The following is a 16,540-nucleotide window of genomic DNA, read 5'->3' as shown; positions in this document are numbered from 1 at the left end:
AGCTAAACCCCCTCCAGAGTAAAAGGAACAAGTGGCTGATTTTGACAACATTGCAGCACTTGACCTAGGATGTTGACGAGGTGCTCTGGTAAAACTGCAGTCAACAGGAATCAAGGATGACGCTCTCCCCAGTTTCAGATTATCGAACTCGAAGGAAGATGGCTTTGGTTGCTGGAGGCCAATCACCTCAGTTCAGGACATTGTTGCAGAATTTTAGGTCCTACCATCTTCAGCCACTTCATTAGGCATCTTCCCTCAATCACAAGGTGAAAAATGGGAAAGTTCACAAATGATTGCAGAGTATACAGCACCAATTGGGACTGCTTCAGCAGCTAAGGAGTCCACATTCAGGCTTGAGCAGCTAAGGGGCAAATAACATTCACACCCAGAAATCCAGACAATGCCCATCTCCAACAAAACAGAATCTTACTATATCTCCACAATATTCACTGGCATTACCACTGCTGAATAGCCCACGGCCCAAGGGCTATAATTGAGCAGAAATTTAACTGGATGAGCCATACAAATAACATGGCTACAAGAGCAGGTCTGAGGCTTGGAATTCTGTACCAATAACTCAGCTCTTGTTTCCTCAGTGCCTGGCCACTATCAAGGCACAAGTCAGGGGTTTGATGGAATAGTCTCCATTTGCAACATACTGACAGCTGAATGTAGTTCAAGATAAAAATAGCCAGTATCACCTTTCACTCTCTCCCCTACCAACTTACAATAGTCATAGCGTGCATAATATACGGGATACACAACAGCAATTCACCAAAGCTCCTTTGACAGTACCTTTAACATCTGTGATAGCTAGCTCAAGGAACGACAAAGACAGCAGGCACAGGGGAATCCCATCATCTGCAAGCCCCCTACAGGGCATTCACTATCTTGACATAGAACCACATCACTAACCCGTTATTGCTGTGGTGTCAAAATCCGGGAAATCCCTCCCAAACATTAGATGGATTGCAGCAGTTCAAGACAGCTCACCATTACCTCAAGGGAAATTAGGGAGGGAAACAGATGCTGGCCTTACCAGCATATAAAAGATTCAAAAGGTTTTAGTTCTGTGGAAAGAATGGAAACCCATTTGGAGAGATTCCAAGATCAATTTGCTAGCAAGATAAGCTCTGGTACATGACCCCATGGACAAAGCAAATGTTTTAACTAAGAACTATTTCAGAGCACGCCCCACTATGAAAAACTATAAAAGAGGAGCTGATGGATCAATTTGTTCCCTTTCACCAACCACAGCTAGTAAATTTTTAGGGCAGCAAACACTGCATTTCAATACTTCAGCACAGTTCTAATCTGTGCCACAACAATGCATTCTATACCTTTAGCTAATGGCTGCAGTAACAGAGTTTAGCCATGTCAAGAGGACTTGTACAGTCTACTGCACTTTCCTATAAAGAGAGCAACATAAAATCCAAATCTAAGTGAGCAGCTTAGGTTATTACTCTGCTATTCAATTCACAGTGGATTAGATTATTTCAACAATAAATGGAAAGTATTAATTTTTTAAACAGAAAAAAACTTCAGTAAAACAGAGCCAAGAAACAGATACAACAGAAATCCAAACTGACCTTTTTATGTCACTGAATAATTCAGACTTGGACTGAAAAAGTTTGAACAAAGTCATGAGAAAGTAGACAAGAGCAGATCAGTGGATGGGACATTTTTGGACTTTCAGATGGCCTGTGATAAGGTGCCACATAAAGACACTCATGACAGACTCCAGCAACAGTAAAAATCGTTCCAGATCAAAAATCAAGAGAGGTACTAGTTTAGCAAATTTTCACAAACTGTTAGAAATCGTAAGTGCCTTCCCAAAGTGATACATGCCCCATCATTCACTGTATACACAAAAAGCCTAGATTTAGTGCTGACATTTGCAAATAATACTAATTAAAAGAGGATTGCTCTAAAATACACAAAGGCGATACAAGTCAGCTAAGACAATTTAGGGCCATTCATATTCATAGGAGAAACAAGGCAGACACAATTTACTAGAAACTAAGAAACTTTGTGGAACAGTCAAACCTACATCACTAATGACAGTAACACACAAGGAATGGTTGAAGCAGATAGCAATAATGACATCTTAGAGCGAATGAAATAGAGGGATATGGAAGCAGTGCAGAAAAAACTTTGAGTTGGGGAGTCCAATGTGGGGCATAAACACTGCTCCTTTGGTGTAGATTTTGTATGAAAATCAAGAACATGCACGAGTAAATCTACCATTCTACTGTACAATATTCGCCAGGACTTGCGCCACTGCTGTCAGAAGCCAAATTATCAAAGTTAATCATGGAGCAGAAGCACTAACTGTACAGGCACATAAATCCTTTCAAACTTCTGAGTGCAAAAGATACACATAAAAAGACACTTGAAAAAGATAGTAATTTAGCAAAACGGCATGCTGATATGTAACCATCTGACACCATAGGTAAAATGAAGATCTTCACATGCTGAACCAACATGAACATCCAACTCCTTCCGTCACAAACCTGCCAGGTGGGCAAAGCTCTTATTCACCCCACACACAAGGCCCCTCGGAAACTGGTCTTTATCAGAGATGGAAAACTTTACATCTGCTGGATGCTGCTGCAATAATCAGGGGAACAAATCAGATTTTCATTGAAAATTGGCTAGTCACAAGAACAACCTTCACAAGGTCACAATTTGGTTTCAAAGCAGAAACTTGCAACACAGTTTAATGGAAGTAAAAGGAACACAGTGTGACCACAGAGTCTTAACATCAAAAATGCAGCCTCTTTTAAAAGGGTAATATTTGTCTTAAAGGACACTGTGGTCACTTGGAATGCAACCTTCTTCAAAATATTAACCCAAGTACACGAATCAAAGGAACAGACCTATCAAGCCTGTTTAAAAAATACCATTCGATACCATCATGCACAACAGTAAAAGCTAAAACTTCAACTGTTTCACTTCTCTTATTCTCAGGCACCATGAAGATCAGGCCCTTTAAACAGAAGCAGAACTTGCATACAAGTGCCCTTCCTTGGATGCCCCAACAGCATCTATATATCATTGCAAATGAATGGTTGCATCTATTGTCCACCAATTATTTCAGTGGCAAACAACAGTTTTAAATTCAATATCCACAAAGTATCCAAATTCACTTCATGGTCTCATCCATTCCTGTGGATGCAATCTCATCCAGCCTGATAAACTTTCAAAGTTTGTAGACTATTCCAAACCTGACCTTTTAAGCATGTACAATTTTCATCACCCCACCAGTGCTGAATGTACCTTTAAGTGCTTAGGACCAACTATTCTCCATATAAAGCTCTTCTGTCTCACTCTCCACTTCAAAGTCACTCCATGAAAACCTCATTAATTGCCAACCATTCTGTCACTTGTCCCAGTGTCTGCAGTATTCAATGCCAAATTCTGTTTGGTCAGTGCAGTCAAACACAGATGTTATACTCAATTAACATCTCTACAAATGCAAGCTTTGTTGTTGTTGCTAAACAATGTCCCATTTTTGGAACATATTTCTGAAGTTTCCTTCTACATACATAATCAACACAATTTATGCTGTTCGATGAAGATGAATTATATATCAACTTTACAAAGTGTTTTCCTGGACAGAAAATGCCATGGCTGAAATATACGTATCCTTCTCATAAAAGATTTGGGTCAAACTGATATACTTAAGTGCTCATCGAACAGACCGCTCTGCTGATTTGAAATTACAACAGGTTGACCCAAGCATTGTCATATGTATTGATTATTTCAATGGACTTCTGAAACCACAGAGGATGGAGAGAAAAATTCTGTAGGAAACACCTAATTCTTGACGCCTAAAATTTGAGACCAAGAAGAAAGAAAAGTACCAGTACGGAGCATCAGAGTACAGTTAAGAAACGCTGCTAAAACTCAAGAGGTACTAATTGAGTCTTCACCTCACCAATAAACCTTATTCAGCAAAATAAGCCAACTAGAATAAAATCATGCCCACTCAACACCAACAAGGCACAGCATGGAATTTTTTTTTAAAAATTCTCATGTGAAAGTAATATATAACCAAAGAATATTACAAGAATAAATACTTCAAAAAATTAACCCTTATCAGAGCATTAAGACTTGCAAATCACTAGAGCAAATTACTTCCAAATCCCTCCCCCGACCCAAGAATCTATTTTCATCTGATGAAGTCCACAATTAAATTCATACACAGAAATTAACATGTCAAACTAATGCACACACCAAAAACTGGTACATAATATATGTTACACAGGAATTCTATGCAGATTTGCTTTTCCACTTGATGTGTGCAGCAACTCCTATAAAAGGTCTGGCTTAAAATCTAACATTGAAATCTTCCTGATTTGGGCATAGCACAAGTATAGAGAGAATCGATATCCTGTGCTATGGAGCAAATCCTAGAATATCAAATCTTTTTCAGTTGCATTCCGATACGAACTCAGTAAACTGTCAAAGTAATTGGTCTCTTCTAGGAAGCATGTGCAAATATGCGACACGGTGGCACAGTGGTTAGCACTGCTGCCTCACAGCGCCAGGGACCTGGGTTCGATTCCAGCCTCGGGCGACTGTCTGTGTGGAGTTTGCACATTCTCCCCGTGTCTGCGTGGGTTTCCTCCGGGTGCTCCGGTTTCCTCCCACAGTCCAAAGATGTGCAGGTTAGGTAGATTGGCCATGCTAAATTGCCCGTAGTGTTCAGGGAGGTAGAGGGTGTATATTAGGTGGGTCATAGGGGAATGGATCTGGGTGGGATGCTCTGAGGTTCGGTGTGAACTTGTTGGGCCGAAGGGCCTGTTTCCACACTGTAGGGATTCTAATATAGCACTAAGCAACTGTTTCCATGCACAAACTGAGTTTAGTATTGCACTGAAGGCCAAAGGCACTGTTAGAAGTGACCCTAATCTGTCACACTGTTCAAAGTTTTGAATGTTAATAGTTTTCTTGGAAAATAAACCAAAATAAACATCAACGGATGTGGATTTCTGTTGTGTGCCAATTACTTGCACAACAGTACAGACAAAATAGATATCAGACATGTGCGCATCTAATTAACCACTTGCAAAGAACAAAAATGGTCAGCAAATATTGCAAGTGGAATTCCTAAGCATACTGAAAATGGCAGAGCCATTTTACATAGAAACATACATATAGGAGCAGGAGTAGGTCATTCGAGCCTGCTCTGCCAATCAATATGATCATCCAACTCAGTCACCAGTTCTTGCTTTCTCCCCATCTCCTTTGATCCCTTTAGTCCTGAGAATGATATCCACATCTTCCTTGAAAGTGTTCAATGTTATGCCCTCAAATTTCCTACTGCAGAGAATTCCACAAGCTCACCACTCTGGACAAGGAAGTGTTTTCTCATCTCAGTCCCAAAAGGCCTCCCCCATATCCTCAGTGTGTGACACCATTTCTCATCTCCCAATCATTGATAACATCCATTGTGCGCCTAACCTGTCCAACCTGTTAGAATTTTACAAGTTTTGATGAAATCACCCTCACTCTTCTAAGGTCCAGTGAATATAGTTCTAACCAATCCAGTCTCTCCCCATGTCATTCCTGCCTTCTCAGGAATCAGTCTGGTAAAGCTTCATTGCATTTCCTCAATAACCAGAACATCCATTCTCAGTTAAGGAGATCAAAACCACACACAATGCTCCAGGAGTGGTCTTATCAATGCCTTGTACATTGGCAGCAAGACATCCCTGCACCTATACTGAAATTCTCCTGCTATGAAGGCAACATACCTTTGCCTTCTTCACCTGTATGCTTACTTTTCAGCAACTAGTGTAAAGGACACCAAGGTCTCATTATAACTGCCTCTTTCCCGATCTGTTCCCATTTAGATAATAGAAGGTCTGCCTGTTTATTCCTCATTTGTTTCCTGTCTATCAACCGGTTCTCAACTCATTTCAGCACACCGTCAACTTCAATTTCTGTTGTGTGCCAATTACTTGCACAACAGTACAGACAAAATAGATATCAGACATGTGCGCATCTAATTAATCACTTGCAAAGAACAAAAATGGTCAGCAAATACTGCAAGTGGAATTCCTAAGCATACTGAAAGTGTGCATACTGAAAATTCTGCATGCTAATCTCAAATGGGACTTTATCGAAGTTTTTCTCCCTCAAATGTGATATTCTCTCATCTTACGAGCATTCTTACCAAGAAATTGATTGGCTCAGAAATCATTTATTTCCATCTCATTAAATATTAACAAGACTAAAATAGCTTTCCAGCTGGTTGGCTCAAAAGATATTGTTCTGAAAATCTGACTTGCCTGCACAATGAATTCACCTGCATGGCTGCCTTTGCAAATCTGATCTGTCCAATCCACGTGAAGATTAAAACTGAAATAAAACCACAGAACTTCAGATGCTGGAAATCTGAAAGAAAAACTGGAAGTGATGGAGAAACTCCGGTCTAGCAACATCTGTAGAGAGTAAACAGAGTGAACATTTCCAATCCAATTCTGTTGAAGAGTCAGTGAATTCGCAACATTAACTTTATTTCTCTCTACAAATGCTGCCAGAGCTACTGAATTTCTCTAGCACTTCTGTTTTTGTGCATGTGTAAACCAAGATTGCCCACATGACTGCAGTTCCTTTCTTAAAGGCCCCAGTGTATTTTGTTTCCTGCTTTGTAGTGTAGCTATTGCTAGCGGACCTATGAACTATTTATACCAGCAACTTCTTTCCCTTGTTATTGCTCATCTTAGTATCTTCTCATCCTGCATCTTGATCTCCAAACTAATTTCTCACTACTGTACTGATCTCATTAACAGAGCTATCGAGCATCCTTTGTTTTAATCCCAACCTGAACAAAATGTTAAATAACCTTGTGCATTCAAATTCCATTCTTGGTCAGTTTCAACCATGTTTCTGTAATGACAATCACATATCAATACTCAAAATGCAAAGGGGTAGCCAGCTGTACATTGAATGAAAGGAAATGTGGGGAGGCACCCAACCCAGAGGCTAGCTTCCTCCATGCGTGCTACTGATGAGTTCACAAGTGACTCTGTCAGCAGCAAAGAAGGTAAATAAAAGCCTGCAATGCAGAATCAATGAGAAAATAGAAAAATCAGTGATGGTATTAAGGGAGATGATTGGAAGGCCTTTCAAAGAGAGTGGGACACCCAGAGCTGCCTTAGGATGCTACAAAGAGTCTCATGCCAGATCAAGGAGTTCCACTTCCTGAAGGGGTGGGGTAGGGTGGGAAGGTGGTGGTGATAGTGAATGCACGTTTACAGGGATGGGGTAGGTCTAGGTGGGATGCTCTTCAGAAGGTTGGTGTGGACTCAATGGGCCGAATGGCCTGCTTCCACACTGTAGGGATTCTATGATTCAATTTCATAAAGTAGTCCTCAAGATGTGTAGCAGACGTAAGCCATTTAGCAAAGTATTAGCAAGTCTGCTCTGCCATTCGATGAGATCATAGCTGGCCCAATAATCATCAACTCCACTTTCCTGCCCTTTCCCAATAACCTTTGATTCCCTTACTAATTAGAAATCAGTTGATGTCAGCCTTGAATGTTCTTAACCACCCACATCTGCTAGCTCTCTGCAATCAAGAATTCCAGATTCACTGCAATCAGAAGAAACTTCTCTTCATCCATGTCTCAAATAGGGGGCCTCTTAATCCAAGATTATGCCCTCTGGCCTAGATTCTCCTAGAACAGGAGACAAACTCAGCATCTATCCTATCAAGCCTCTTAAGAATTTTCTATGTTTCAATAAGATTGACTCATTCTTCCAAACTCCAATGAATACCGACCCAAGCTACTCATCCACTACTTCTACAAGACAACTCCTCCATGTCCAAGATCAATCTTCTCTGGACCACCTTCAATGCCAGCATTTCCTTCCTTAGATAAGGGAAAAAAAATTGTTCAGTGCACGAGAGATATGGTCCGACTATATAGTTTTACCAGGACTTCTCCATTTATATGTTTCGTTCCTTTGAAAGGAAAAGCCAATATTCCACTTGTCTTCACCATTCTCTGAGCTTGGATGCTAGACTTAAGATTTATGAACAAGGATTCCCAAATTCATCTATGCTGCAGCTTTCTATCGTCTTTCTCCATTTAAATAATATTCAGCTACGCTATCCTTTGACAAAGTTCATAACATCAGATTTCCCTCCATGATATTCCAACTGCCAAATCTTGACCAAATACTTTGTCTGTATATTGACAGACAGGTTGTCATCCTTACCAATTGCCTTCCACCAATTTTTGTGTAATCCACAAACTTAGCTACCGTGTATTCACTTCCCACATCCAAATTATATATTATCAATAACAATGGTCCCAACTCTAATCCTAATAGTTAACAGTTACCATCTTGAAAATGTCCCTATTCCAACTCTCTTTTCTATTAATTAGCCAATCCTCTATTCATGCCAAGAGACTACTTCCAACCTCGTGGGCTCTTATCTTATTAAGTAGCCTAATGCATAGTACCTTATCAAATGTCATCTGGAAATCCAAAACATATTACATCCACTGCTCCCTCTATCAATCCTGCTTTTGACCACTTCGAAGAAGCTTAAGTTTGTCATGCACAACTTCCCCTTCATGAAACCATGCTGACTGTGCTTGACCATATTATGCATTTCCAACTGCCCTGCTTTATAACATCCTTTACAATACACCCCAACACTTTCCCAATAATAGATGTCGAGCTCACTGACCTATAGTTACCTTTTTTGGTCTCCCTCCTTTTTGAATAAATTGTCACATTGGTAGTTTTCAAATCCTCCAGGACTTTTCCAAAATCCAAGGATTCTTGTAATATTAGTGCATCCACTCTCTCCATAGCTCTTCCTTTAGCATTTCAGAATGCATTCCAACTAGGACCAGCTTTTAGCCCGATTAGTTTCCCTATTACTTTTTCTCTAGTGATAGTTATTGCGTTCATTTCCTCTTCTCCTTTTGCACCTTGATACAGTATATATGTAATCTTATTAGTATCTTCTACCATGAAGACTGATGCAAAGTACTTATTCAACTCTTCTGTCATTTCATGGTTTTCCATTATTTCTTCAGCATCTTCCTGCATAGGAGCTACTTTCACTGTCACCTCTCCCATTTTATACATTTAAAGTAGTTCTTTTAAGTTCATCTTAATGTCAATTGCAAGTTTGCTCTCAGTTTATTTTCTCCCTTTTTGGTAGTTTTTGGGTAATCTTTTATTGGCTTTAAAACTCTCAATCCATTGGCTTACCACTAATCTTTGCCATCTTGCATTTTTCTTTCAATTTGAAACTACTAAGTTCCCTGGTTAACCACTGTTAGCTTATCATTTTCCAAGGATCTTTCTTTCTCACTGGGGGAAACCTTTCTGTGAGCATGAACTATTTTCTTAAATTTTGCCATTGCCCCTCAATTGTATTTGTTGCTAATCTCCTTTCCCAAACCACTGCAGGCAACACTGCCCTTGTTCCTATGTAATTACTTGCATTTAAGTTTCAACTCAAGTTTCTCCATCGCAAACCAAATGCTAAATTCTACCACGATATGGTCAGTGTTCGTGTGATCTTTTACACTGACATCATTTATCGTACCTCATTATACATTACCAGATCCAAAACAGCCTGCTTTTGGTTGGATCCACAACATTGTTCTAGGTAACTGCAACTGAACAAACTGACTTCTTTTTTGTGGCTACCTTTGCCAATTTGATTTTACAAACCTACACGAAGTTTAAAGTCACCACGATCAACTGACTTTTTCACAAGGACTCATTACCTATTCCTCTATTCCACCATATAGCTACTAATTGGGGCATTTAGACAACTCCCACCAGTGTCTTGATCCCTTTGTTATTTCTTATCTCCACTCATCTAGATTTTACGCCTTCCTGATCCAAGATCATTCTATTCTATGCCAACCCACCTATTCACAACCCATTCCTTCACGCTGTTCTTTCAAAAAGTTGCATACCCCTGAATATTCAGCTCCTAACTTTGATCTCCTTGTAACCATGCCTCCGTAATGGCTACAAGGTCATAAACATTATCCTTCATTTCAGTCACTAATTCATTTATTTTGCTCCAAATACAGTATGTATTCATATGAGCCATCAATTGTGCTTTTTTTAAAAAAAAACCACCTTTCACCCTTTGACCCTATTTGCTGCTTTTTTCCCCTATGCTTATACACTCATCCCCATTCCAGCTATCATTATCCAAACAGCTGCCTTTAAAGGTGCCATATCCTTTTGCCTTGTAAACCTACATTTTCTCTCACAAACCCATCTCTTCATTTATCCTGATTTATATACTCCATGATTTAATGAGGTCTGTCTGATCAGGTTGTAACCTTAAATCCACAATCCCACTTATCCCCAATAACCTTTCACCCATTTACTTAAAATTCTATTCACTGCCCTAAAAACCTGCAAAGACTTGCCATTCACTGACTTTTCAGCAAGAGCTCCAAAGATTCTTGACCTTCTGAGAGAGAGAGGAAAAGAAAATCACTATCTGCTTACGACTAATTTACCCATTTACTTCACCAACCAGTCTGTAGCCACATCCCCTCTTTACACAACTTGCTTTCCTATCTTCCCATCAGTGTCATCAAAAATTTGGTGGTCATACCTTCTGCCCCTTCATCCAAAAAATGTATAGAAATTGGGTTGAGGTCCCAACACAGAAGCATGCAACCTAATTTCCCCACCGATACTCCAGACTCACTTTCTACAGGGCTAGTGCTCATTTCGTTACTCTTTCTAAAATATTCATAGAAACTCTTGCTACCTGTTTTTATATTTCAGGCTAGCTTCATCTCACTCTTAAATTTTCCCTCAATAAAATTTGAATTTATTGATATATATTCTACCCAATCTTCAGACCTGCACTGGTGTTTCCACAATTATTTACTTTATATGTTATTTCTTCAAGTTTGAGTCTTTATCTACCTTTAACTTTCCCAAGTAATCACGGATGGTGCACCTATGCAAGATGTTTCTTACTGACTGGAATGCATCTTTTGTATATTCTGAAATAATTCCCTAACTAACTGCCACTGCATCTCTATGGGCCCCTATTAAATTAGTTACACAATTCTTTTCAGCCAGCTCTGCTTCCATTTCCCCAAGATTACCTTTTCTTCCCCAAGATTACCTTTTCTTCCCCAAAACGTAAACTCATACCTACTTCTCTCCCCCTCAAACTGAATGTGAAATTCAGTCACACTAGGATTGCTAGTACTGACAGGCACTTTCATCCTAAAATCATTAATTGGCACTATGTCATTGCATAATACAGCTCTAGCATTGTCTGCTCTCTGGTTCGCTCTAGAACATACTATGCAAAATAATGATCCTGAAAAAATTCTATGATCATCTTATTTTGGCTATATTTGCTCAGCTGGCTTCGAGTCTACATAGATGAAATCCACCGTAGTTACTACATTGTGGGGGCAGGGCGATGGGTGTTAACACCACACCAACAAGTGACTTCATAACTTTCCCATTTTTAGCCAAACAACTTCTGCATCCTGGTTTCCTGAATTTAGGTTATCCTCTCTATTGTACTAACACCACTACTGACACTTAGTCCTCAATTCCTGTCCTTCCCAACATGCTGCATCCTTCAATCATCAGATAAGGAGGATGCAGTGGAGATTGGCTAAGACAATAACCACTGAAGTTTAGAAGAATGCGTGGGGGATCCCAGCAACCTATAAAATTTTCACAGGACTAGCCAGGAAGGATGTACCTGATGACTGGTGAGTCCAGCACCAGATGTCAGAGTCAAAGGATACAGGGTAGGCAGATTCAAGAGGGTGCTGAAGCATGGTGACTGTTTGCAAGCTCGAGGGCAGATCTTATTCTTACATATCTTAAAATGGAGTTTTGAAAGTGCAGAACGATTCTAAGTCCATTACATTGTATCCTTCGCTCTGTTCTATTACCCTAATGCACTTTGTATGGTATGGTCCACTGTACTGCACGCAAAACAAAACAAAACTTTTCACTATACCTAGGTATATGTGACAATAACAAATCAAATCAAATTTAGGACGGAGATGAAAACAAATTTCTTCACCCATAGGGTGATTAGTCTGAGGAATTCTTTGACACAAAGCAGTTGAGGCCAAAACATTAAACATTTCCAAGCAGAAGTTAGATACTGTTCTTAGAGCAATAGAGATCAAAAGTATGTGGGGAAAGGAGGAGCAGAGTCTGTAGTTGGATGGTCAGTCATGATGATATTGAATGGGCAGCCATGATTATATTGAATGGTGGAGCAGGCTTGAAGGGCAGATGGCCTACTCTCATTCCTAATTTTTAACATTATTGTGAATATCACCTGTCCTTCAGTCATGCATTCAACAATTAGATTCCATTTACTGAATGCCAATTTAATTGTGGTCAAGGTAGTAACCCAGAAGTTACCACCTTTATGGTGGTCTCTAATGTCTCCAGCTGCCTGTTGTCCACAAGGTATAACAAAGAAAGATATTTTGCTATATTGTTGCTACCCACATAGATCACAACATTCAGACCATTTCCTTCTAATATCTTGTTGGAGCAAGAAGAAACCTTGGTAAACCAGGTTATACATCCTTAAGAACCCAAATTCTTAGCTGTGGAGAACAGTAATATCCTTCCAGTATACCATCACCTACCTCAAATATATTCCTTTTCATTCCTTAAAACCGAATACCCCACTATACCTCAGCGAGATCACCTTGCCTGCAGTCTTTCAACCTCAAACTTTTACGTGTACAAGGACTCAGGTTTCTCCAGCGCTCTTTTAGCAATCCCCTTATCTGTTTCAGTCTTGTCCCTGGCCACAGACTAAATCCAATTTATCCAAGTGCTGAGGGTGACCTTATAGAGGTTTATAAAATCATGAGTAGGGTGATTAGCTGGTGTCATTTTCTCAGGGTAAGAAAGTCCAAAATTGAAGGGGACAGATTTAAGGTGAGGGGAAAGATTTAAAAGACACCTGAGTGACAACTTTTTCCACCTAGAGGGCAGTACAGAATGAATTGCCAGAGGATGTGGTGGATGCAAGTACATTGACATCATTTAAAAGGCATCCAGATGGGTATATGAATAGGAAGGGTTTAGAGGGATATGGGCCAAATGCTGGCAAATGGGACTAGATCAGTTCAGGACATCTGGTCAGTGCGGACAAAGTTGGATCCAAGGAACTGCTTCCGTGCTGTACAATTCTATGACTCTTGAAGTGGAATACTGCCTCCTGAAAGAGTCAGGAAATGCTTCCACTTCCCAATGCATTGAAGTGTCTGAAGCTCAGATTGACTCCAGCTCATCAAGTCAGAAATTCCATACTGTAGACACATTTCAGGTGTATTGATGTGGATAACACTGGTGTCCACTAGTCCCCACATGCTATAGCTGCAAAATACTACCTGTACATAGTTTCCCTATACAAAGGCATCGGTATTGTATGACTTTACATAAGAATACCTCAAGATACATACTCCTTTCTAACATAAGTTACTTTAACAAAACAAAAATCTGTGGACTTATGACAAGGGAGAAGTAATGATATCACTACACAAGTAATCCAGAGGCAGGGGCTAAAACCTGCAGACACAGATTCAAATCCTACTACAACAGCTGTTGGAATTTGAATTCATTGAATAACCCGATAAAGCTAGTCTTAGTATTATGACCACAATAAATATCTGTAAAAAACCCACCTGGTTCACTATCATCATTTAAGGAAGGAAATCTGCCATCCTTACCTGATCTGGCCTGTGTGCAACTCCTGACCCACAGCAACATGATTGACTCTTAACTGCCTTCTGAAATGGCAGAGCAATTAGGGAGAGGCAATAAATGCTGACATTGTCAGCAATGCCCAGCCTTAATGAAAGAGTGAAGACAGAATTTCAGGAAGGAAGTGGTTGAATCTGTTAAAAGGATTTTAGTGCTACTCATTTAGACCACCACTTATTTGAAAGTCTGCAATTAAAAGCACTGGATAGAATAAAAGGAGTATATGAGAAAATGCGAGATAACAAGGTGTAGAGCCGGATGAACACAGCAGGCCAAGCAGCATCAGAGGAGCAGGAAAGCTGACGTTTCGGGCCTAGACTATCTATGAGATGATGCACAAGTTTTAGTTGCTTATGATTGCTTAATGTTTCAGGCAATAGGCAAAGAACCAACGCTTACCCTAAAAGGGATAACACAATGCAAAATATCATCAGTTACTGAAGACTTGATCTGACCCAGCCACCTATAAAGGACGTGAATAAAAATCTAACTGGAATTGCAATAATCTTCAGAATAATGCCTTGATTCGGTGTTAGCAATCATAGTTGAAACTCCATTTTGCTTCCTATGTTACAAAAAAGTTTTAAAGGGGTGAGTACTCCATAGATGCTTATTTCAAACTTTAGAAAAGGTTTTAACTCCATTAAAAATGTCTAAGTGATTTTTAAATGTACCTAGATCAACTACCTCGACCCCAAGGCTTTTCTGATTTTAGGCCTCAGTTACTTCACTTCTTTACTCGGAAGATTTGAACATAATGTGAAGCCGATTAATTGCAACACCTCGAAAAACAATCTCACACTAAGTGCAATAATTGCACTTTCTTACCAGAAACGGTCCAAGTTTCAAATAGAATGTCAACTCAATCATTGCATTAACTGGTATTTCACAACAGTTAATATAGAAAAACAGCTATGGGCAGGAATGTTAAAAATTTTGGACAAAAAATTATTTTTAAATGCTCATGTTTACTCAGTTGAAAGATACCTGCCTTTATGTTGGAGGGGTGGGGGTCGTTGGATGATGGGAAGACTGAATTAACGTGGCGTTTGATAACTTTAAAAAACACTGGCCTTTTTTCACCTCTACGTGACCCGACGAACTTGTATTTTTACGCTATCGACCGATATGTCTTGTCTGTTCTTATTATTCGTTGCCTTTTAGGACTTTTTGTACAGTGTGTAAACCTAAAAAGGGTTGAGAACTAATCTCGGGGTGGAATCGGCAGGAGGTTTCGAACTGTTACAGTAACTGATAAAATCCAGCCCGGTGCAAACCCGGCACCAGGGCCAGGGAGCGAAAAAGAAAGAAAAACCCAGGCCTGTGCTCGAACTGGCCAGGACCTGGCTTACAGTCACTAGGCCCTTTGGAGACACGCGGTTGCTTTCTCTGCAGCACCGGGCCAGCAGCATGTTTGCTTATCCTCCCACCCCACTCCGCCGCAACACTGGGTGAAAAGGAGAGACCTGTGTTAAGATCCCTGCTTGAAGTCTACAACGCGACCTACAAGAGTCGGAATGTACGTACCTCCCCAGCCTGTAGAAGACAAGCAGAAAAATAAAAGCCGCCACTAGAATTATGCGGGACCACAGGGTTAAAACCCTGATCAATGCTCTCCCTGAAGTATCCAACCCTTTGACTACATCTGCAGCTGGTGACAACCACAAAGGGCAATACTGTGCCCCTTACCATGACCACCGACACCCTTCAATACCCACCACCTGCCCATGAGGCGGAATAAATCTCTCGGGGCTACGCTAGAATCAGCCTCATTTACCGGAGTCCTTCCCGGAGTAGACGGTGCCAATCCCGTTCTGCTCGCCGAACCGCGAGGACTGGAGTAGCCATCGGCTGCCGCTTGCGGCAAGACCCGGACCCCAAGGCCGCCGGCACCGATGCTATTCCCCGCTGCCCGCTCCTGTAGGCTGCTGTGCCCGGAGAGAACGGCAAAGACCCCGCTTGCCGCTGGTGAACCCCCAACTCCGGCCGAGGTTCTCCCCGGAGCTGCTTGGATTCCTTTCCGCATATTTTGCGACTTTGGAACGGTCTGTCCGTTCAGACCTTTCCCTCTGTCAATAAGTTATTTTTAATCTTACTCGCTCGCCCACCCTGAAAAAGAATAAAATACCCCCTGATCCCGGGAAGAGACAGACCCCGGTCGCCGTGTGTTCGGTCACCAGAGGATATGGTACGTGGGGAGGGGCAGATGCGAAAGATTTAAAAGTCCTTAAAACAGCCCCAAGCTCTGAAAATGGCTCCAGGAAGCTGACGATGAATGAAGGGAGACACTTTACGCGCGTAATGCCTCCCGCGAAACTCAGATTTCCCGCGGCTTTTTCAAACCTCATTTGCATGTCCTTCTTTTACCCATTGGTCAAACGCGTCCGGGTTCGCTTCCGCGTCTAGACTTCCCATTGGCTCACAAGCGAGCGGCTCTCGAGAGCTGTTCGAACGGGGGATCCCGTTGGCTGCGACGTTGTCGGTTGCCATGACACCGCAGAACGCTTCACGTTCTAGGAGATTCCTTCTTCTCCATTGTGACCTTTTTCACCCGGGTTTCCCCTTGAACCAGAGACATGTGCTCGCCCTGTTAGCAGACCCCAACAGCGATATTCTAATTTGCCCTCTATACTCAGGTTAAAGACTTTTCTTCACTGAATTGTTTGTGTGGTTGTACATATAATTCAAAAAGATCTCTTTCTCTCTTTTTGTTGACAATAATTTGACCAAACCACTAGATGGCGAAGACAATAAG

The 16,540-nt window shown here is 40.9% G+C and overlaps 1 protein-coding gene across 1 annotated transcript in view; it reads right to left on the bottom strand.

The window, feature by feature from the left end:
- The window catches only part of e2f3 (E2F transcription factor 3), a 46,401-nt gene extending 30,316 nt beyond the window's left edge, over window positions 1-16,085 (bottom strand). Inside the window, exon 1 of the mRNA XM_048606007.1 lies at window positions 15,563-16,085. Within this exon, the coding sequence (XP_048461964.1) occupies window positions 15,563-15,811 (249 nt within the window). The 5' untranslated portion in view covers window positions 15,812-16,085. The remainder of the gene's footprint in view (window positions 1-15,562) is intronic.
- Between the last annotated feature and the right edge of the window lie 455 nt (window positions 16,086-16,540).

Source organism: Rhincodon typus, chromosome 2 (genome assembly GCF_021869965.1).
Source record: "Rhincodon typus isolate 14 chromosome 2, sRhiTyp1.1, whole genome shotgun sequence".
Lineage (NCBI taxonomy): Eukaryota > Metazoa > Chordata > Chondrichthyes > Orectolobiformes > Rhincodontidae > Rhincodon > Rhincodon typus.
The sequence above is the reverse complement of the archived record's forward strand: the minus strand, read 5'-3'. Positions and strand labels throughout refer to the sequence as shown.